General features: G+C 37.6%; 1 protein-coding gene across 2 annotated transcripts in view; it reads right to left on the reverse strand.

Annotated features, from left to right (window-relative positions):
* Positions 1-326: 326 nt before the first annotated feature.
* The window catches only part of PRPS2 (phosphoribosyl pyrophosphate synthetase 2), a 24,353-nt gene continuing 333 nt past the window's right edge, over positions 327-24,346 (reverse strand). The window contains exons 2-8 of one of the 2 annotated variants that reach the window (XM_042037665.1): positions 14,822-15,005; positions 12,185-12,205; positions 8,761-8,859; positions 7,142-7,266; positions 4,470-4,643; positions 1,471-1,630; positions 327-611 (exon numbers count right to left, since the gene is read on the reverse strand). In XM_042037665.1, coding sequence (XP_041893599.1) covers positions 519-611; positions 1,471-1,630; positions 4,470-4,643; positions 7,142-7,266; positions 8,761-8,859; positions 12,185-12,205; positions 14,822-15,005 — 856 coding nt within the window. In that variant the 3' untranslated portion in view covers positions 327-518. The remainder of the gene's footprint in view (positions 612-1,470; positions 1,631-4,469; positions 4,644-7,141; positions 7,267-8,760; positions 8,860-12,184; positions 12,206-14,821; positions 15,006-24,346) is intronic. The other variant, XM_042037676.1, reaches the window with a different exon arrangement.

The raw sequence follows: 24,346 nt of genomic DNA on the forward strand, positions 1-24,346 counted from the left end.
TATGTCAACAGTTCCTCAAAATTAACATGACCTTAGGGTTTATTAATCTCATTACAGTTTACAAAATACTCATAGTTCATAGTACTTAAACAAAAAAATCCCACCTGTTTACCCAACAGATTAATAGACACAAGAAACTCAAGTCTGTAGCATTTAGATTAACACAGAAAATGATCTGACACATATACATCCCATTAAGTACTGTGAACAGTTTGTAGTTCTGTGTAGAGAAATGGATCTGATGCAGCAGTTTAGCAGAAAGTGAGAACAGGCCCATAGAAGAACTTACACAAGACATAAGACTTCCAGACTCTCAAGAGAATTCATAAGGTTTCTGCAAGGTGGAGATTTATTGCCCATTTACAAAGAACAAATGGTAATTACAAGACAAATATAATAATTAAACATACAAGCTCTTGAATTGTACAAAGATACTAATTTCTCATGGTCGAGGTGCATTGTTAAAAACAGTGCTAGCTTAAGAGACCTTTGCAAAGATGCCATGTAATCCCCTACAGTTACAAGGGGACGTGGCTGAACAGGTAAGACACAGATTCACCATTGTGTGTTCTTCGAATTGCCTCTGCCAGGATCATGGAAATGTCAATAAACTGAAATAAAAATTGAGAAGAAAAGTTTTATGGCATGCCAAGAGCAATAAACTATGCAGTTTATAAACACAAACATTCCAGCTATCTTTGTAGCTTTTATTTCTAGGAAGTAACATAACATTAAAGCTTAGGCATTGAACATAAGTATATATATAAGAACTGCAATAATACCAAGTAAGAACTGAAAAATTGAGTAAGAAAGCATTGACTAGGATCACTGAACAGTCATATTGTTGAGGACTTCTGACAAAAGGCATGCTGTCAAAAAGCCCCACTATTATTGCCATCAGATGGCAGTGTCTGCTTGACACAAATACAGTTTAAAGGAAGTACACCTTTTAAAGTGCTTGCCTTGTTTCAATAAATACCAAATAAATGTTAAGCTTTTAAAAATCCATTTAAAACTTTAATCTTTTATGCTTTTCTCCACTCTGTACTAAGGAAAACCTCCAAGTGGAACACAACTTCCCAGAATAATTCCATTTTTGTTTTTCAAGAAAAAATAAAGTCGTCTAAGATTTCTGTGGCCTCCACAACAGAATAACTAAGTTCCTACATGCAAATACTGTATAATTAATATTGATTTAAGAAAGAAAGAAAAAAAAGCCAGTCAATTTTACATTTGTTACTCTTTCACAATCAAGCACACTCAAGGTGTGGCAAATACCAAATATTTTGCAGTGCTCTATTGTATTACCTGAATCCCCTTAAAACAATTCTTTAGCATTTTTTAGCAAAATGTTTTGCAAACAATGTATTTAATAATATTAATTTTCTCTCAGGGCACAAACTCTAGCATGAATGAACAGTAAAATACAAATCTTCAGTCTAAAGAAGTGGCATAAAAATACCACTGTACCTGTATTTTTGGGCAATGTTTCATTTTCTCCTCTTGGGGGATTGTATTAGTTACCACAACAGCCTCAAATGATGCATTATTAATCCGAGAGAGGGCAGGACCAGAAAAGATGCCGTGAGTCAGAATGGCATAAACTTTAGTAGCGCCAGCAGACATTAACCTGTAGAACACACAAAAATAGCATGCTGTGATGCATGTTTACATACATGGCTACAGATGAAACTGGATACAAATCTTGAAAATACATTTTACTTAGTAAGTCCTATATATAAAATATCTACAAAATAATTCCGATATTTGTATAACCTCAAAAAGTTTGAATTGTCTCAGAAAAATCCCCAACAAAAATTATAATTAAATTTAAAAGTTATTTGCAGCAGTGATACTAACCTAAAATGCTGCACTTTTGACCATATCTGCACAACATAAAAATGAACTCCAGTACAAGCTTTCTATCTTAACCAGGCAAAAAATTAAGTAGGTTGGATGGCAGTATTCACAACTCTATTGTGCTTCCATTATTGTCTACCTTTATTTTCATTTGCAATTCAAACAGTTCTGCTTGGAAGGAGTTTCCGAGGAAGAAGAAATGTTAATGATTAACAGCCTAGCTTACTGCAAGGTTGTGGGAAGACATGCTGCTGATCCAAGCACACAGTGAAGTGATGCATGAGGAGGAAAAACAGTATAAATCAAAGAACTAGAACACCTTGTGAATGAGTCAAAATATCTTAATTTAGTTTCTAGTGGCCTCAATGCCTCCAGATGCTCAGCTATGTCCTACCTGCTTCTCTAGTCTTATAAACAGAGGCCCTGAGGAACAGCATTTTATCAGATCATCACAAAGGCACAGGAGGAAGCTTAAGGGGAAAAAAAAGACAAAACCACAGAAACATCATCTCATTTTGAATGACTTAACAGAATTGAAGTTTCCTGGTCATTTTCAACACTCCATTTAGTAGCTGCAGCCTACAAGGAGAAGGCGTTACAATATGGTGAGTGTCTATCAAGTGTGTGTACTTGAGTTTGTATTTAAGCAAGTTGATCTGCTGTACCTGAAAATATATTTCTTAGTTCATCTGCTTGATATGCACCTAGGTTGCAGAGATAAAAAGAGTTCTAGGGAGTATTTTGGTGAGCAAGTCTAATTATACACAAAGTACATCCCACCTGGATTTGACATTAATGAAAAGCACTAGTTCATGCCAAGAACATGATACAAGGCAGCATTACTCAATCAAAAGCATCTTAGTGAACATTGCAGATACATTGAAGGTGATTGGCAGTTTTAGAATTTGGTCTCTAGAAACATACTGTAGGTAAATAAAGAGTGCTTCTTTCAAAAAAAGGAAAGAAATAAAGGTTTTTGACAGGAATTAACTTTCTCTATGCACAAGAGTATAAAAAAAAAGTTGGCTAGGCAATTTGTGATTTTGATCTACAAATGACACAGCTTAGAAGAATACTTTGGGGCATGATGTAGATTAGAATGCAGATAGCAAACAACTATACAACATGTCTGCAAAATTTCATCAAATTTCCATGAAAGAGAAAAGAAACTCAAGACTATATGAATCCTTCTTCCATGAGTTTTTTTACATCCTTTATATAGGTGCAAACAGCAAGTCTGCAACTAAAGACTGTAAACTCATGGGATTATTTTTACTTCAAACCACTAAAAATAATGTCTAGTTCACTTAAACTTCACCATGTTGCTTTCATACCATTTCCCACAGCATTCTCCTGTAGAAATTTGCATCTTGTACCTTGGACATGTATACTTTTCACTGAGTAAAAAACTGGTTGGATGGCTAGGCGCAGAAAGTGGCAGTGAATGGAGTTATATCCAGCTGGCAGTCAGTCACTCGAGGGGTTCCCCTAGGGCCAATACCATCTGATATCTTTATCAACGACCAGGACAAGCGGATTGAGGGCACCCTCTGTTATGTTTGCAGGTAACACCAAGTTGTGTGGCAGTGTTGATCTGCCTGAGGGCTGGAAGGCTCTGCAGAGGGCTCTGTTCAGGCTGGATCTATGGGCTGAGGCCATTTGTATGAGGTTCAATACGGCCAAGTGCTGGGTGTTGCACTTTGGTCACAACAATCCCCTGAAGTGCTACAGCCTCAGGGAAGAGAGGCTGAAAAGATGCCTGGTGGAAAAGGACCTGGGGGTGATGGTTGAGAACCAGATGAACATGAGCCAGCCCTACTACTAACCTGAAATGAACCAGCATAAAGGCAGCTGGAAAACCATAAATAATCCTTTCTACTTAGCACTGCTAGAGCCTTAGTTAACATAGGGGGTCCATATTCACAAGCTCCACTTCAAGAAGTGGAACACCTGGAAGGAATCCAGAAGGCATCACAATTGAGCAGAAGTCTACAAACCTTGTGGAAAGACTGAACAAACTCCGGTTACTCAGGTCTAGGGGGAAATTAGAACTCTTCAGCCAACTTTCAGACAGAAGACAGGAAAACTTATGCTCACCTCCTCAGATGAAAAGGACAATAGTTTTATACTTAAGAGGTACAGTCAAAATTAATATTACATTTGCATTGAACACTGTGGTGAAAATACTTTACAGTGTTAAATCCAGTAAAGCTTTGTGAAAGATTTCAAAGATTGTGAAAGAAAGGAGAGTGGAAAGGCTCCATGATGAGGATCAAAGAGGGAATGATTTTTTTATCTGTTGCTTCTGCCTTGGAACTCTAAAGGGCACTAAATGGCCCAAGTCTTTTTCAAGTTATATGACATTTTATTTATTCTTGCTCTTCCTAAGTACAGATCATATATTTCTGTAAATATTTTCTCAATTTCATGTTCTAAAGAAGGACACAGCTGAATCACAGAACTGTGACCTATAGACTCAAGGGTCAGAACAACTCAATGCTACAGAGGTCAGGTTGGGTTGTAGGCTTTGAGGATAACTTCATTCATCAGCTGTGCAGTGAGTGAGAACAGTACCATGAGGCAGTGGGCCAGATTGTAATAATACTCACTTGTCCGCTGCATGACATATTGTGCCACATGTGTCAGCCATATCATCGACAAGAATTGCTACTCTGTCTTTCACGTCACCAACTAAGACCATTCTGTCCACTTCATTTGCCTTCTTTCTTTCCTTATGAATGAGAGCAAATTCCACATTCAATCTGTCAGCAATTGAAGTAACCCTAAGTTGCAGGAAGAAATACACCACATTTAGAGAACCATTTTAAAAGAATAAACAGTCATGCATATGTATTTGTCACAAAACACAATTTTTATCTTCTGGCTTTCAAATTGCCACAGCAAAAACTTTTGCAAGGAGTGACACAGGTAGAAACAAACTTAATTAGTTGCTAATAAATACAATCAGAGTGTCTTCAGCTAGACCCCAAAAAACTGATTTTTTAATTGAGTTTACTTTGGTTTCCTGTCATTAAGTGCCTGGCTTTGAAAACATTTCAGCTATTCACAAACTTTTATTAAGCTGCTGCAATACTAGTCACACTAGGTAATTTAAAGTAGGGGGAAGTCAATTCTAAGCCTACGGGAATGTGCACTTTAACAGTCTAACTAAAAAATAACATTGCAGGATTTGAAACTAAGCTAAAGGGGAAAAAAACCCACAAGTTAATAGTGATTAATAATTCATTTCACAGTACTTGACTAGTAATCAAGTCGCTTACTTCATTAATAATTCCCTTAGCATACACCTGCTTGACAAAGATCTTTTAAAACCCTTCAGGGTGACCTCTGGTGGCCAAACAAACTTCCAATAATAAACTTGTTACAGACTTCTGATTACTTTTTTCAGTTTGTTTAAAATAATAGAGCTCTTAGGTATAAAGACACAGTAATAAACCACACCATGCTTTTTTCTAAATGCTGATGCAACCTTGTAGCCTGTCCTTTTAGACTATGTTTAGAATGCTGTTTACAAGGTTATTAACATGCATGGTTAATACAGAATACAGTTTTGTTTCTTTACCACTTAAATATGAAGGTGTCTTCAGTTACTGTGTGTCAACAAATGGATGATAAACAAAAATCCCAAATTTTGGCATTTTTATGAATAGTGTAATTTCATAGCAAGTCTCAATACCTCAGAGGCATTAAGATATCAATAGAATTTCCATACCTTATTTTAGCTGCAACATCTAATAAGCTAGGGTAAAACCAAGCAAGTGGTAAGATACAAAAGAAAATTCAAATATTTTACATGAGTGCAAGAAAATGGATTTTTTAAAAATTAATACTTACAGATTTAAATTTTAAGATAATTCATGTTCAATTTTCACATTCTATTAATTTTTCATTAAGTTTTATTTTGAATTTCTACATATTTTAAATGGAAAGGCCAAACAATTTTCTTTACATTATATTATTGGAGGTGAAGGAGAAGCTATGAATTTATTGAAAGCAACATTTACCACTACTTCACCAGAAACTGGTTGGTTGCATTACAACAGAAAGATACTAAAGATGGACTGTATCTATCTATATTAAATACAGTGAGAGTGATCCTCAAAAAATAAACTCTTATGATTAACTTGATAATGCACAAATATTTGGTAGGGGGAAAAAATGCTTCTGACTTGAATTCTAAGCAAAGGTTGTATTTTGTTTAAAAAACAAAACAAAACAAAAAACAACATAAAAACCAAATGCAAAAATAACAGTATCCTGATAGGAACGAACAAAGAAATATAACTGACTAGGTGATCTTTTAGAATGCTTTCTATGGTCTTCACATCCTTAACTTGATTAATCTGAAAAGGAACAACTAGGAGTTCTACTCAGTCTTATTTCCTTAAAAATCATTACAACAGGAACACTCAGACTCAAGAACTTCAATTAAAATCAAATTATGACAGTCTTTCACATTTTTCCCCACACTATATTTCAGACATTTAAATTGCTATGGGCTTACAGGAGTTTTACTTAATTTGTCTTTGTTCCCTCTGCAGCAGCAGCATGAGCAATAAAAACCTGAAAATAAGCATTTTGCCTCAATGGTATGCTTTATGACCTCACCAGCCAGTCTGCTTCTGAGCTTTGGCACTGGTTTATACTCAATCAATACCAAATAAAACAGAGTCTGCTAAATGAGTTACACATGCTGTGAATGAAGAAAGACTCCAATGAACTAAGCTTTCTATTTTTACCTTTCACCACTCAAACTTTCATTCCCTTTTTCTAGTGTTTATAGTGCAGAACTTGGGGTCAACAGGTTTACATCTGGAATGCAATAATGTAAAGAAAAAAGAAATACAAGTCAAGCAAGCTCTTACCTAAATGCCAGCAGGTACAGTGGGAATTGGCCATATGCTTTGACAGAGAAGGGAAGCCTAGGCAATTCCAGAGCGAAGCAGGAAGAGGTGCAGCAACTGGACTAAAGAAGCAAGCAGCAGGAAAATCTCTTCCCTCTGGTGGAGGGATTCAGCTAATGAGGCCATATCCAGGGAGAGAGAAAAATATCTTCTTTAGAGTATAGAAAGCTCCTGAATGTTTTCAAGCACGAACAGCATTGAAAGAACTAGTTGTTCTGTTTTCACAATGCAGTTGGATTCATCAGTGATGTACCCTATATCTCGCACAATTCATAGAGGAATATAGAAGACTAGACAAACTAGATCATTAACCACTAACTATGTGTAAATCTGATAGTTTTAGGCTTGTACAGTACCTTTTTGCACCACCTGCATCAGGCGAGACTATGATACAGTTTCTCCACTCAGGAATGTTCTCTTTAATCCACTGCAGGACTGCAGGTTCTGCATACAGGTTATCTACTGGAATGTCAAAGAAACCCTAGTCCAAAAGAGAAAGAGAGTTTCATGAATATGTGTTTTCATCTCACCTGGAATGAAGACAAAGGGAAAGAACCAAGCCTTTGCCTTTCATAAATGGTAGAACTTAATTATTATTTTACACTGGCCTAACTCTAACTCTGCTTCTGATACTGATGCCTTAGGTTTTAACTTTTATATTTTTCAAATCCTGTACTGCTTAGTGTGTAACTCTGAAGTTTCTTGTAGCCTGGTAATTTCTGCTCTCTTGTGCTGGGTAGACATAACAAAGCCTCTCCAGGCCTGGTCTTCAAGGACACCTAGACTGTCCTAGGCCCAAAAAGTATAAACCAAGAGCCTTTGAGAGAGGGGCAAGCTGAGGGGAATTACATCATTAAACTGAAGCTTTAATTGGAGAATTAACCCTGCTATGCAAATGAACCAAACCTATAAAAGTGTGAAGAACTTGTGACCTGTCGTCCATCTTGGGGTCCATCTTGGCAGTAGCCTCTGGCCCCCAGGGGGTACCTTTGAAGGCCTTTCAAATAAATACCTACTTTTATTCCCTTACTCTTGTCTAGTCTCTGTTTCTAGGAGGCCTCTTAAGGCATCAATACTACTGTCAAATGCTGCTGAAGTCAAATAAATATTAAGGCCTCTAAAAATATCACCCAAGAGTAGTGAAAAATATAACGGGTGTTCTCAATTGATATAAAAATCAGAAAAGATGATCACCTTCAGGCACTCAAGTAAATTCTTGATAGTGAAAAGCTCTCAAAAAAATCCAGTGAATAATACTCAACTTCCATAAATTTCAACTGCTTGACATTAACAGCAGTATTTCAACATGGCGAAGATTCAAACTAAAATGGAATCTTTGTACAAGGTATAAAAACAAGAAATCTGGTTTAGACCTTTTTATTTATGTGACAGCCGTCTAGCATAATAAGAAATTCTGATTAAATGTGATTGCCAGAACTGGAAGATACAGTGTTTTCTATGAAAAATAAGTTCCCTTAAAACAAGGTACACATGAGAATGACAAATAATGTCTGCTCTGTGTCTGAGGCAAAGGTTTTGTGATTTGCTGGATTCAGCAGTAAGCTAGATAAGGGTTGCCAGGCTCCATCTCCACTTCTTTTAAGAGAATATTACACCCTTGGCTGTAACTACCTAGGGCAACACTATAATCTCTGACAAGGCTAAGATTAAGAGAACTTGCCCCAGGCCAGTATATTTTATGTTCTGGAAGCGCTTACATTAGACTTAGCAAATTCTACCAAAGACTCCAATGCATAAATATTTGAAGTAACTGCAAAATCACCCCAAAAAATCAAGACTGGTCTCTTTCTAAAAGGGAATTTAATTAGAAACAGGTAGCAAGACTTTCTCTGAACCCTGAGAATTCTGTACATAGTCTTTCAAAATAATGACCGAAAACCCAGAGAATTACTATTAGCTTGTCACATTAATTCAGTAGAGCTTCTAGGCACAACTAGTAAGAACCAACAGTTACCTGGATCTGAGAAGCATGCAAGTCCATGGTGATGATGTGGTCAGCCCCTGCAACTGACAGCATGTTGGCAACAAGTTTTGCAGAGATTGGTGCACGGCTCTGAGGAAAAAAGCACAAATCTTTACATTTTAAAAATATTTCAACTAGATGCAAGGATTCAGAAGATTAGTTATTTTTCTTTCTTTTCCTTTACAATTTTGGGAATCTAGATATGAAAAGCTCCAGAACTTTAGCCAAACTATCCTGTCAATCTTGCTACTAGGGTTTTGAAACTCAGTAAAGCATTTAGGAATATCTAAAACAGTTTGCACAGTCTGGCTAACAATGCTTTGTATTAAAGAGATAAAATTCAGGATATATTTTTCCAATTCTTCTACTTAAAAGTTTCAGCTAGCTTTTTCATAGCATAAAGACAATCTTAATTTCTGTAAGCCTCTACTCTACATTAACATACAACTCTGTCTTGTTCTAAGAAACATTGCAAAACCCAAAGATCAAAGGCAAAATGAACCCAACTTTTGAGAATACTGCTTTAAAACAATGTTAGTATCAAGCATTTCTTCATGACACAGTAAAGCTTGTAGCAGATCCTTGGTGTCAGGGGTCTTCTAACCTGACCCTTTTTTTGTTAATTATGTTTAATTCCTGGATGCAATTAGGAGTCTAGAATTCCCAAAAGGGACGGGGGGGGGATGAAGAAATCCTAAGAAGAAAGAATGAAAGAAGAATAAAAATCTTATTAGCAAAGTTAATGCCAATGTCAACAGCTTTTTAAAAGCGTCAAGGATGCAAAACAAACAAACAAGCAAAAAAAATGAAACTATGACTGGAGGATACCTCACTTTTTTTTTAGTTACTCCAAAGTTTCTGCATTCTTTTTAAGCTCTGCAAAAACCTAGTTTTCTCTAACAGAAACACTAACCAAAACCTCCTGCTTTCTTTTTGCTAATCTTTAAATAAGGCTAATAGCTGGCAATAACATTAGCATGAAGGCAGAACTGCAAGTCAGTTTCCATCCCAATATCAGACTGTTTTCTGCTGGCACAGTATTCTCTCCTGCTACATCTCTTTATCAAACAACCTCATTTCATCTCCTAGGAACCTCCTCTCCTTCCACGCCATACACACAATTATAGATTATCTCTGCTTCCCTTCCATTGATGCTCAAGGGCATAAGTGACAATGAGCTGAATCACTGACAATTTAGCCTGGATGCTTTTCCATCTGTGTCCTATCAAGAAGCCAGTATTTTCCTCAAAACTTTTGCTAGTTTAGGTGGAAACTTGGCATTTCTCTGTTTTAACCTGCAGATTGACAACACACTTCCAGAATAGAAACTGAGATACTGTAGTCTCATTTTATGGCTAGGTCAAGTTTATCACCACCATTACTGAAATTCTTCATGTTGAAAACCATCTCTTTTGAGGGACACACATCATCACCACCACTACAGAGAAAACAGATGCAACAGCCAGCACTCCCCAGATCTCTGTGATTCAGATGCATACAGCTTCCAGTTTATAATCATTAGTGCTTCAGCACAGTTGATTTTCTACTTACTGAGGACAATGCTGCTCTTCATTTAAGTTCAGTTCTGTAAGTTGTCTGAAGCTTTCTGGATATTTCTATTATTGGCAGCAAATTTTTTTCATGCCATTTGAATTCCTGATTACTTCAGCTCATTTTAGCATCTGACATTTTCAAGCTGGACTTCAAAATACTCTCAAATCTCTGTCAACATCTAACAAAAGAAATATTTAGTATCTACTCTTTTCATTCTATTGCAGTGTTCTCTTACCAACTCTTTGCAAAGATCTAGTTTAATGCTTCCATTAAGCTGGACTAACAGGTAAAGTTGAAATGAGAGGTTTGTTCTCCTGCTTGCACTATCCTATCTTTCCAGGCTAGAGACTTCCCTTGTGCTGTACACTAGGACTTGTCTGAACCAACAACCAGGTGAGTCAGCTCAAAAAGAATGAAAAGAAAATGGCAAACCAGGACCAGCCGCCCTGGTAGAAACAAGTAACTAGCTCAGGCTAGCAGCTAAAGGCAAATTACATTCTTTTCAGAGCATGGTTTGCCATTTCCACTCCATTTAGCACACTGAATTTTGTCTAACTTTTTCATTTTTGTTCAATGGGAATACCATTCAGTTTGTCTCACGTATCAATATCATGAGTATCACCATCACAAAAATCCCCAAATAAAATACTTTCCTACATCACATACTAATGCATACATTACCAGTTGATACTTCTTTCAGCTGCTGGCCTTGCAGGCTGCCTTCCCAGAAGGAAGAACTTGAAGTTTTACCACTAGGTAACTTGTTTTAGCAGATATGCACACATCACAGATTGCCTATATGTTGATGGACAGAGGGTCTTGGAAGGAAAGATAGCCAGACACGAGTACCTGTTTCTCAAGAATGGGCTAATAGCAGATTAAGATAAAAGAAGTTTGCAGCTGACAGTTTCCTTTATACAAAATTGTGCATTAAAAGAAAATCCACATGACACATTTAAGATTTTCTTGCTTACATAGAAAATAAGTTTTGTGCTACAATATGATCCAAATTGAAGATTATTTTAAAATCAAAGAAAGTATATTCATGGGAACCTCAGACAACCTGGCCTCATTATTCAGAAACTTGGATGACAAAGGTGGGTGAGAACTCATGATTTTCCTTATAATGTAGTTTGTAAGGTTTGCTTCTGATGAGAGAGATAAGGACACAGATTCACAGTATTCATTGTTCAATTATTTGATGTAATTTTAGATTATTTTCAGAATTATTAGTGTGAAGTGCAGCATTAGATTATGCACAAAAACAAAATTGTAAAAGAAATCACTTGAATTACCACTGGCAGGGGGAATCCACAAAGCTAATATAAACAACCTCACAAGAGAAACTGTGCAAAGGACGCATAGCTGAAAGTAAAAGTTGTCCATCAAGATCAAAGCTCTGTTGCCTTTAAGCTTCTTAGTACATTGTCTTGCTCAATATGCATCACATGCACACTGAACAGGAAAAAAAAAAGGAAATCAAAGAAAGCCCAAAGATTTATAACTGGAACTTTCACTTCCAAGAAAGCCAGTTGTGAAGTGTATGGATACTGAATGTTCACTAATGTATTACCCAAATTTATCATTTCAAAAATGAGATATGCTTTGAAGCCTCAGAAATTGACAGCCATTATCTTGAATGTCCAAATAAATTTTTAACTAGAATCTAGGAGTTTTCTTGTAGCAAATTATTCCACAGGTTTACTGTCATGGCCTAGGTGAAACACAACTGAAATCAAGAAGTGAAACTGAAAATGTTCCTAGTTATACATAATGTAACCCAGTAAGTTTCACCCTTTAAGGCCATATTAATGGAAATGCATAGTGTTAGATTTAAAAAAAAAAAAAAAAAGATACCTACCCAACGCTCCACGGACCCCTTCTACAAATCAAAAAAACAAAGTTACATGAGCTGTAGAACACCAAACTCACCTGTCACTGTACTTCTAACTTATCTCAAAGGCATCTCTGCAGCATCCTACATAAATGTGTCCTGCCCACAGCTTGGAAGGTTAGCATAATTAGAGGATGCGTAAGTGCAGTTATGGTCAAAGCACAGGAACATCTGAGCTACTTTTAAGTTTAGCTAGCTTGTGCATCAGAAATATTCTAGTTTAGGGCAGCACTTGACTGAGTCTAAATTAATTTACTGACTTTTTTATCATTCTCAGTAAGCCTTTTTTTTTTTTTTTAAGTCTGTTTCCCATTTAAAGATAGTCCAGGTTTAGTGCTAAAATTTTCAGAGTAGGTTAGATTGCTCAGACTAAGATTTTTACTGCAAGCCCCTCTCCTTACATAAATAAATGAAGAGCACTTTCATTGTTCTCAGGAATCATAACTGCACCAGAGGGATGACAAAGACATGGTTATTTTAAGTAGCAAGGACTCCGTCTATTTAGTTCTTAATGAATTAAAGTCAATAACTTAAATTCAAACCAGAAAACAGCATCCATCTAGTGGAGATTATACTGCCTCAGTTCATAGTCAAGCAAGCTACAGCAACGTCTTTCACACACCAAAGAAGAAAATCTGTGTACGATCCCAGGAAGAAAATGGCTGGCACTTTACTGACACTTCAGGCAGCACACAAAGCTTGTGCCCTCATCATGGGTCAAAGACCAAGTGATCTGATGCAAGCAGGAGGGAAGTTGTCCCTGTCAATAAGCTGCCCAATGTTGACAGCTGTATTATAGCTAATTTTGCAACATGGAGGTCAACTACCAAGGTTAATTTCCAAAGATGGCAAACATTTTCTCAATTGCAAAACAGAGGGGGGGTAAAAAAAGCCACAAAAAAATATTTTGCCTACAGCTGCAGAACTCAGTGACACACAGAGAACAGTCTGGAAAAAAAAATCTCAAAATCTCTATTAATCAAAATCACTTTCCTAGGCTTTCTATCTTCAGATGGCGTTTCTGAAATACGAAATGCTCCTAGATGGCACACACTCTGCCACCACACTGGGGGGTTAAATTGTCTCTGGAAGTCTGCCACATGGAATTTGGGTAGCCTTGACAAGACAATTTAGATGCATGGAAAATTTGGAATATACTCTTCCTTTTCCCACACCAAGAACTTAGAAGATGGTACAGCAGAACTTCCCAAAATGAAGTGGGAAATCAAAACATAGTGAGATGCTTTCCCTTCTTTTCAACAAAATGCTTATTGGTACCCCTTCAAGGTACCAATAACCCTTTTGATGTACAGTATTTCACCCCTTCTGATCAAGGGAAAGCATCATCCCATACAAAACACAGCAAAAATTAAGTACCAAGAGATGTAGGCAAAGAATAGGGTTTTATTTTTTAACTCCTGAATTCCATTTTTAGAAGTGTAATAAGCAGCCCTTCATAGTATTAGCATGGTATTACAGAGCCTGCACTTAAAGAATTAATATACCAGAAAATAAGTTTTTTTAGTTTTGTTCTTAGATATCACAGGCTGACTATTACATATTTTGTAATAACTGCTATTATTTTTAGCTTTTCCATTACTTCACTCCTGTTATGTTTTTTATCTAAAAGAATATAAAGACCACCAGAAGGCTTTCAGAATGGTTTGCTTGATGCCCAAAGTGAAAGAGAAGGGGCAGTCCATTTACAGGAAGTAAAGGAGAGGGACAATTTTCCAAAAATACAACCATTGCAATCCAATCTTTAAAGCCAAATTCACATTTCTTATTACTTCTTTTCAAGTGAGTTTAGGTAAAAGTACCATTCACATAACCTATCAAAGGGGGGTTTTTTTATATAAAGTAGAGATAGAAAGTCTAGTTCTGTATTTTTTAAAATCAGCCTCACCTCCCACAGAGGGTTTGTTACTGCGTTACCAACTTGGCTGAACTGATACATTCATCAGTTATGACAGATCAAATTCAGGAAAAGGGCAATAAAATCAGTAGAGCATTTATGGGGTTTCCATACAATTTTTTGTATTCATAAATCAAAGTAGCTACTACAGATATAAAAACTTTTTTTTTTAATCTGTCTGGCAGCACAAAATTATGTGTTCCATTATGTATTGTGGATTTCATCAGTTCCTTCCATTTTGCTCTGTTTAACCATATATGATAAAACCTACCTACATAATAGTTACAGCACTTTAAATTTAGTATTTAATTCCATGCAATTAAAATGCTTAAAAAAGTGTCCTCTCTCCATTTATAGGGATTAAAAAAACCAAAAAACTTTGCAAAAGGACAATAAACAATCCCATAAGATGGGGTTTGTGAGCAAAGTACTCTGCAATATACCACACACACAGAATATACCTACTTTTGCAAACTGAAGACATGTCAATTATCAAAACACAGGCAAAAAGGTAATTTATTGTCTCACTTCATTCACTTGTAGATAAAATAATGGAACATTTTACCAAGAGAAAAGGATGGGGGGGGGGATTCAAATCTTTCTAATAACTTAAATAATTTTTAATCTCCAAAAATTTCAAGTGAACAAACTGAACAAAAGCCTTCCAAAATGACATAGTTCTTACCTACCTTGTCTTTCTTATCTTGCCTGGCATATGGAAAACATGGAATTACAGCAGTCACTCTGGAGGATGATGCAATCTTGCAAGCATTGATCATGATGAGTAGTTCCATTAAGTTGTCATTTATTTCTCCACAGCCACTCTGGATAATATACACATCTTCCCCTCTCACACTTTCACCAATCTCTACACTGAAAGAGCAGGAGATGATAATTTCAACACTTGTATTACCGGAAAAGTATTACTAAAAAATAAAAAAATAAATAAATCCAGTTATGTTTTAACAAACTACGTTAGGTTTTCTGTAAACTTCCCATTTAGAGTAGGATTTTTTTTGCAGCAATTTCGATAACAGCTTCCTTGACACAAAGTCCATGTCAATATAAGCCAGTCTAAAATTTACTTTAGCCTCAATATGGTCTTCATCAGGTCAGCACCAACCAACATGTAATTACAGCTATAAAATCTACACCATTATGTTCAAGTAAAGTGTTTTTAAAAGACAAAAATCTTATAGAAAAGCTAAGAAGGCTGCTAATCAACAGCTTACTATGGCTCAACTCTCATGTTGAGCCAGTTGTTCTATTTGCTCTAACAATGCTTACATGCTTTGGTTCCTTATGGAAGTATCTGAGTTTTTTTGTTCTTCCACAGATTTCAAGACAAATTCTGGGACCAACCACTGCTCACGCCACAGAAGTCAAAAATTAAATAGAGCTTAAAAACAAATACGAAAAATAAAACAAAACTGTTGAACGTGTATTCTTTCTCAATTCTAGATCCAAGCAAAAGACATCTACTGCTGAACCACACTAACTTTTCACACCTGTTACTCCAAAACTTACATATAAACACAGCAGAATAACCTTCATTTTCCCTAAATCCGTGCACAATGTACATGAAACATACAGACTTCCTAAATAATTAAGTGATCAGACCTTGCAAACCCATGCTCTATTATGTTAGCCTCAGTTTTTAAGTGCTAGAATATACTGAACCCTTATTTAAAAGGTTGCATCTTTACCCAAGACACAAATAAGAAGTTTCTGACTGGAAACCATCCAAATGGCCCAGATGTGGGTAGAATAATTTCTCTGATGGGTCCTTCAATGCTGAGGCTTATTCTAGTCAAACACTGTCCTAACAAGTTTTGTTTATCAGCTCTCAGAATCCTGTGTAAGACCCATGAGCTTTGCACAGAAAGGAATTTACTGCTTTTCAACATCTTAGTGATAAGCACACATTTGATTTATCACCATCAAGATAGTTGAGTACATGCTCTCAGCTCCCCTATTCGAGTTCTCTGCAGTCCCAAACAAGTTATATGAAGATCCCGTCTTAACTTTATTCCTTAATGGAATACATTTTTTGCCTAAGAATGCTACTAGGAGGATTTCTTAAGGTCGAAAGAAAGCAAACCAGCAAACAAACACCAGGTCTCTGGAAGAGGTGGTCAGGTACAGAATCATCTGGGCATATGTCAGGAAACCTTTTGGAGCCTTTCATCATTCCACAAAGACACGATTTTTTAGTCACAAAACTGTTACTTCCCTCTCTAAATTTTTGATCAATGGAATGAGGCCATTCATAGAAAACTGTTTTGATCAAAATATTTTCTTAGTTTATGTCCCTTTTTGGAGCTGAAAAAGTTTTGGTCAACATGACATTTTTTCAGCAAGATAGTAAGTGTGATATGATTGGAAAAACTAGCCAGGCTTAAGTAGAAGAAGCCCTTCTGAACACAAATCCAGCTCGATGTGAAGAATCTGCTCACTAGCTTATGGATGTGGCCTCAATCATTATACCTTTGTGGTTATCAAGAGGGCTTTAAAAAATTCTAATTGCACCCTGAATCAGCAATTAGACCTGCTTTATAGTGAGTGTTGTCTCATACCACACCTTTGGAATATGTCCAAAGAAAAATTATTTTATTACTTAAGAAAAAAAAGGAACAGCTAATTTAACAGTCTAACATTAAATACTAGGGGAAAAAAATGGCTGAGTGACAAAAGTACATGATCTTAGTGTTCACTATATACTGAAAAAACACTGAATTATAACACTCAGAGTTGTTTTAGTCTTATAAAAACTGTCACTTCTATGCACATCACTAAAAAATAACAATTTTCAGAAGGTCAACGGATATACTTTCAGATAAATATAGGTCTGGTTAATATAGTGGACCAGAAAAGATGATTTTTCCATTGTCATTAATTGTATCTTTTTCCAATGATCTTGGGCGGTAGCCCAATAAACATCATCCTGTAAACAACTTAGAAAACAAACCTGCTACTTCTTTCTCAGTGCATTTGAAAAAAAAAAAAAGTAGCTATGTTTTTATGGCTAGAATGACAATTATTTGTCACACAGAAATGTGAGTAGTCACATTTCCCAGTCAAGATGAGAGAGCTGTGCAACAGATCAGTATCTCTTATTATCTACCTTCTCAAAGATTGGTACTGAGAGGAGCTGTGTAGACTCAACCAACAGATACACACACAGATGCCTATTTTACCTTCCCCAAGCCAGAGAGTAAAAGATAACCAGTCACTGTGTTGCAAGTATTCCATCAGATACAGCCTGTACTAACCACATTGGTGGGGGTTTGGGTGGTGTACTTTTTTTTTTTTCCCCCCTGGGGTGGTCAGGGGGCAGGGAATTGGCAATTTGGGCTTGTTTTGGGTTTTTTTGCCCTGTCCCTTTTTTTTTTTGTAAAAACAAAAATACGTTTTTTTAACATATTCAGGCAACCAATAAGAGACTATAAATTATAGAATCAGGTATTTGAATGTTGTATCTCAAATATCTATTATCTAAGCTAACAGCAGTCAAACTTTGTGACAGTTATCTTATCAACACTACTACTAAATTCCCCCATCTCTGTCATGACCTTATTAACTGTTCGTGAGGTTATTTAAACAATTTCACATAGTCAGGACACAGAGGAAGGACACAAGAATAAGCTTTTGCCTCAAGATTACAGGCTCTGTTTGTTTTATGCAATTCAATCAAATTCAGCTATTTGGTAACAGTTTAAATAAATTTCTGTTCAAGAAGAGTCAACAGAACCTGTACATTAAAAGTCCTGACACCACACAATTGTGTTTAAAAGAGAAATTTACAGAAATCAATAGCCCACAAAAGTAATTAACTCTGAGCCAGTTGCTTGGCATGCAGAAGCACAAGGTTCTAGCTGGGAAAGATACATATAAGACAGGACATGATGAATACCAAGTTTAAGTATCTGCGTTCAACTTGCAAAGGCTGATTTGAGAGTTCAATTTAATAAGTAGAAACTTGGACAGGCTAATAACCATGAATTAAGGATACAGCATAAAACCACTTAGGTTACAAACATATTTCAATGGCTGAAGCATCGTTAAGCAAAAATCAGAATCAGGAGTAACAGCAGACTGATGAGCTCCTTTTGAGCTAGATTTATAGTGCAGTCCCAACTGAGCTTAATGATGGGAATTATAAATTTGTACGACCTAACTAAAAACCAAACAGCTGTGGGGAAGTAGAGGAATAAGTATGTAGAGCCAGACTACAATGGTAAATAATGTAAATACTTAACTAGGATGTTCAAATCATACACTTACAAGGGCTCTATGTTTTTTTTTTAAATAACTACAGCAGATTAAGTTTCTAGCCATGCTTACAAAAAGTAAGATTTCTCAAGCAAATTAGAGGCTAATAAACTAGATGTGTACTTCAGGCCCTTTCAGTACCCACAGAAGAGGGCACAAATGAAGGTCTAGAGTCCTCATACAGTGTGCAAATGAATCAATATCTCAAAAGTGGTCAAACAAATCCACATGCTGAATTTGCAATTCATTGAAACCTAGCCAATGGCAAGCACTGAGCAGCAGGGTGTGTTTGACCTCTTACCTTTGGGAACACCTTTGGCAGAGTAAAGTCTTTCAACTCAAGAGTTTCAACTTATTGGGCAAATATTTCAACTGACATGATGTTACATAACAAAGTGGGTACCAGAAAAGCCCAAAACAACAAAGAAACAATAAAAATGCCAGAGTTGGTTTTAGGTCTATAGGGATCCCGTATCTCCTGGCACCCATGGTCTCCCCTCAACTCTAGGCTCTTGCACTTTGATTAACAGCTCCAAGACAAACTACCTGCTGTATCTCCATTAACAACTGCCCAGTTCTAATGCAGAGCACTGGTATGGTAAACACCAGAAGATGGGAAATATCTTGTTGCCCTCTACTCTGGCACACAGCCTGCCACCACAAGAGGAAAACTTTTTTCTTGAGCAAGTTCTGGGTTTAGCTACATTCAGTCCAAAAACTACCCTCAAAAATTTGTAAACAAATGTCTAACAGGCCTGAACATGTGCAAAACTCTTCAAAGGCTCAGTACCAAATTCTGCAGCTAAGGACACATGGGATTTTCAGCCATTATTCACACATATTGGGGTTTTTTGTTTGGCTTTTTTAGGGGGGAGCAGAGGGTAGGAGGTGTTGTGGGGGTTTTTTTGATTTGTTTTTGTTTGTTTGGGTTTTTTGGTTTGTTTTGTTTTAATTTCAAATACTTAGCATCTACACAAAGATAGAAGTGCATAGTATCTGGCAAGGTCAAAAAAGTGAAAGTCTCAAATCAAAAACTTTAAAGGATTTGGGGCCTTTTCCGATTCAGAGAATTGAACAATGCAATAAATGGCTGTATTTGCTGCGTCTTCAATTCCCTATACAAACAAAACACTGTGCTGTTGTGGCTTTAACACATACAGTGTGCAGTCCGGAACCAAATTTTACCTTATTCAGCCAAGCTGGTAAAATCTGTTTCTCCAGCCTCCTCTTGCTCATGACAGTGCAGGCAAGCTGGGAGAGAGGGAAACAGCTGCCCCCACTAACAGAGGCAGACCACAACCAGCCCAGCTGGAAATCGCTCAGCAGCAGGGCAGTATGAAGAAACACTTCACATCCCACTGTGTCCCTAATCCCTACTGCCTTCAGCTGTTCTAGCAGCAGTTTATGACCTGAGCTTGCTCATTCCATGATTAGGGATCTGCAAACACCATAACCATCTACTCAGTGAGGGTGATAACAGCTCATGGCTCCACATCAGCTGAACCCAAAGGAACCAGATTACATGAGATGTGGTGAGGTCATGTCTCATCTGAGACAGCTGCAGTACCAGAATTGAAGGATGCTGATGGGGAGATAAGAAGGAAGTCTTAAAGCCAGGTGACAAATCATACATCCCTAGTATGAGTGTTTCCAGGTTTTCTCTTGATTTTTTTCAGTTGTTTACTTCATGGAACAAACTGGTTTTATTACCCCACTTTGTGTGAAAGACTCAAACCCATCCTTGAATGAATTCTCCAGGGAAACATCAGCTACTTTTTTCTAACTTCCAGGATCAAATATCAGCCCATGACATCCAGTTTAGTCTATTTACTCACAAGAAAATAGCCCTTATATCAACAGCACAGCTTTCCCCATACAGCAGACAACATCAGTTTTGTAGTCATTCCACATTTCCTTCTGTAAAAGCTAAATGACATATGCTTTAAGTTGGTGTTTCTGAAACAATCCAGCTTCAGCAGCTGAATAAGGCTGTGGGTAGGAAGCCTTCAAACTCACATGTGCCAAGCAGGACTTCAATTCCCTTCCTCTTGGATCAAGAAAATCTATTACTCACTTCAGCCAGTGAATCTGACAGCAAGAAGCCAGGAACCTCACAGGAATGGGTGGGAGCACTAACTTCTTTCACCAGGAAAGATGTGTGCAAAAGAATGCCATCTATGAGTAATTTCTCCATTTTGAATTAACAAGTATTTCAAGGGCAGAATTAAAATGAATAGTCTTTACAGAAGGAAGAATACCCTATCTTGTATGAAAATAAATTTATTTACAAAGCAATAAATTTAATCATATTTTTTCAATTGACTCACCAAAAATATCTGCACTGGGGTTTAATTGTATAACAACTCTAATTAAATGCTACCTCAGTGTATTTGAAGACAATTTTGCAAAAAGCTTCAGCATGTTTAATATCTCCATGCATCTGTTACATGGCAGTCAAACAGTTTCATGACGCTGAGGCTAAACAGTCCTGTTTAAGGACTTCCATTCCTTTCTTCTTCCTCCAGCCTCTAAACCCTGCTGATGACAGTTGGCTTGTGGGGTTTGAAGAAGATAAACTGAATAAGCCCCCACTGCAGCCCTTATCATTTTGCCAGATAAATAAGAAGGTGGTGCCACCCAAGCTCCTACCATGACACTGTGGCTGGCACTTAACTGACACACAAGCTATGAATAATAAGAGTTATCATCCACAACCAGATATTATTAAGGAGCTCTGGTGCTGCATTTGATAGGGTTGCTTGACATTAGTAGCCAGCTGAAGGAAAACATTTCCACGCAGTTTAAAGGGAAGGAGGGAAAAAATGGGGCAGTGATTGAGTCTGCCATCAATTTCCCCCACTTTCTCAGCACAGACATTACATCTACCAGCTACAGAACCCGAAAGAATATTGATTGCCTAAATCAAAAGAGGACTGTAATATTATTTCTAGATACACCAGTCTCAGTACAGATAAAAATGAGAAGCCTTTCCCATTTTAAATGTTCTGGAGCTGGAAACATACTGGCACTGGCTATTTAGCCACAGTGCTTGTCAGTGGTGGTCCTATCCCTGGCTGACCTCAGCATCAGTTTCTCAAACCCACTTACAACTGCTGAGAACTGGGACTGAAACCTAAAGCCTGTTTGACTTGAAATAGAATGCAAAATATATAATAACTCTTCCCTCCACTCTGTTCTGCAAGCCAGACTAATTACACCTCTCAAGTAAAAGGCTTCCAGCTAGGACCTTTTGCAAGGATTTAAGCCTGGGGCTGCACACAGTTATCAATTTATGCATCATTTATATTTAAGAGAGTGCAGCAAACAGCAGAACAGAGTTTTGAACAAAAAATAAATCTTCTCTGCAACTTGCTAACATAACAGATCTGACAAAGCAAGTTTGTTGACCCTCATGCCCAGGCTCATCTGTTTACATGGGGGTTTGCTGGAGTGCCACTGGAAGGTTTAAGGTTTCTTGAGCTTTTTAACTATCAGGTTTTAGTATTCTGCAATACTGCAAGTGTATTTCACAATGCCAATACACTTGTTTATAAATTTAAAAATGTAACAAAATTAAAGAAAAGAAAGGACCATGCTGGATTCACTTTATCTAGGAAGAAGTCCTCTTTTGCTTACATACACACACAGTTTTACAGTACAGACAGACTGAAAATTCAGATGCCTCAGGAAAGAACTCCTCTGCATAAGTATCACTTTACCTGTAGTTTAATTTCAACTACATTGTTGAAGAATTAAGAACATTAGTCGTGAAAACTGGAAATCCAACATCCTGAAGAAAGTTGCTAAGAATATTGAAAAAATTACCCACTTGAAATATTATATGGTGGATACAACTTTACTTGCTGAACGGGAAACAAGAACTTCAGATCAAACTCTCAAAAGAAGGAAGTTGTAAAGCAAAAAAAAAAAAACAAACCCAAAAATGTAAAGATTTAGAATATTAAGGCATTTTAGTTCAGGGATTAAAAGAAATAAAAAAGATAATGTCAGCCTTGCAGTGTTGCAACAGAAGCAACCAGAAATAATATTCCTAAAAAATACATTCCTCATATCTGTACCACACTACATTGCTAGTTGCCTAAAAAAAATAAACTGGCACTACTAGATTAGCCAAACCACTGACATACTGCAGTCACCACTACCTTCCATTTTAATGGCAGAGAGAATAGTCCCTACCTGGAAAAATAGGTGGAATGACAGTCTTCAGATGATTGTATCCTGAAGCCCAGAATTTAATTATAAATAAATATGCAAACTGTGGAGATAAATTTCTACCTTGGATGAAATCTTAGTCAATTATTTCTGCTGTTTGCTATGTTTCAAGCACAGATTAAGATAAATGTCTCTGGAGAACAAACATTAAAAAAAATTAGACAAGTTAGCAAGAAAGTCATGCAACCAAATACCCAAGTTAAGTTTTATCATGCAGAAAAGAGATCAAAGAGCAATAAAGTGAGTATAGGGCTGGAAAGAACTGAGAGAAGATTTAAGCTTTCATTTAATCAGGAATGAATAGAAGAGTTAGGGTGTGCAAACATTAGATTGCATAAACACCAGTGGAAGAGGGTTTATAGCAATGCCAGTGAGCATGACTAGAGCAAGAGCAACTGCACTGAGAATGCAAAAATGTAGACAGAAGGACAAGCTTTGTGAGAGCAATTTTAGAATACATCACGTTAATCTTTCAAAGGAAGCAATGAAAACACGCTTTTTCAGGAGATTCAGAACAAGAACAGATAAAAATAAACATACAAGAAGCTCAAAGACTAGCCAGCTACTTAGAGCAGGAGCTTGTTTCAGAATCAGCTGGCAGCCTGAACTCACACACCTATATAGAGAAGCAATTGCAGTCTTACCAGCTCATGGGACGAACATACCACTGTCACTTCAATTTAAAATTCTTCATTAATATTGAGCAAATCAAACACTTGGGTCAGAAAGCTAAGATGACACACTAGTAAAGAGATCCAAAATTGATAGAAAAAGCATTATCAAGAACATTCTCAGACTTCAGGTGAGCAGGTTGTCCTCATGGTTTTACACAGGATTTTTGCACTGTTACCAAAGTCACTTTCTGCGTTTGTCTGGCCAGGAACCTGCGATGACTGCACTTTGCAGAGTAAGCCAAGGCCATCACAACAACTCGTATCTCTCTCATGCACAACCATCAGCCTTGGACTACAGAGTGGAGCCCTACAGGAGCTATAGCTTGTCCACCACACACACACCTGGCTGCTAATGCAAAATAAAGATGAGTTGCAACAAATTGTGCAAGTGTGGTTTGACCTAGGCCCTGCTTTAAATGTCTAATCCAGCATCACCATCCTGTTCTCATATCTGCCTGTAAGTAGGTCTGTATGCACACCTACTTACAAAACTACATCGCATACTATAGTTTATAAAACTAAGATTATTTTTTTATCTTTAGGTAAATAAAGCTGATAAACTGCACAGGTATTATCTGTGAGTGGTGGGATGCGCCCGACATTGCAGACGAGCTGCCTGTGCAAAAACCATTCCCACCCCACAGTAAGGAGGATGCTCTTCACCCGGCCAGGGTCGTGCCAGCCCTCCTCTGGCCAAGGAGCTCCCGACAGGAGCGCGCCCGAGCTGTGCCGGCACAAGCCAGCCGGGACACCTCCGGTGGGTGCTCGTGCTCCGAGGAGGGAAGGAGGGAGAGGGAGACAGGAGAGGGAGGAAGGAGTGCCGGGCAGGACACACCGGACCACGCCATGCCCCCGTGGCTGCATCTGGACCGAGCCATCCATAGGCGGGTCCCGCACCGGCTCAGCCGCCCTGACAGGACCCGCCGCCAGCCCGGGGTGACAGCGGGGCGGGTGACAGCGGAGCGGGACCCGCCGCCAGCCCGGGGTGACAGCGGAGCGGGACCCGCCGCCAGCCCGGGGTGACAGCGGGGCGGG

The sequence above is a fragment of the Corvus kubaryi genome, unplaced genomic scaffold, assembly GCF_017639235.1.
Source record: "Corvus kubaryi isolate FWS band 111438036 unplaced genomic scaffold, C.kubaryi_AGA036_p1.0 133, whole genome shotgun sequence".
Lineage (NCBI taxonomy): Eukaryota > Metazoa > Chordata > Aves > Passeriformes > Corvidae > Corvus > Corvus kubaryi.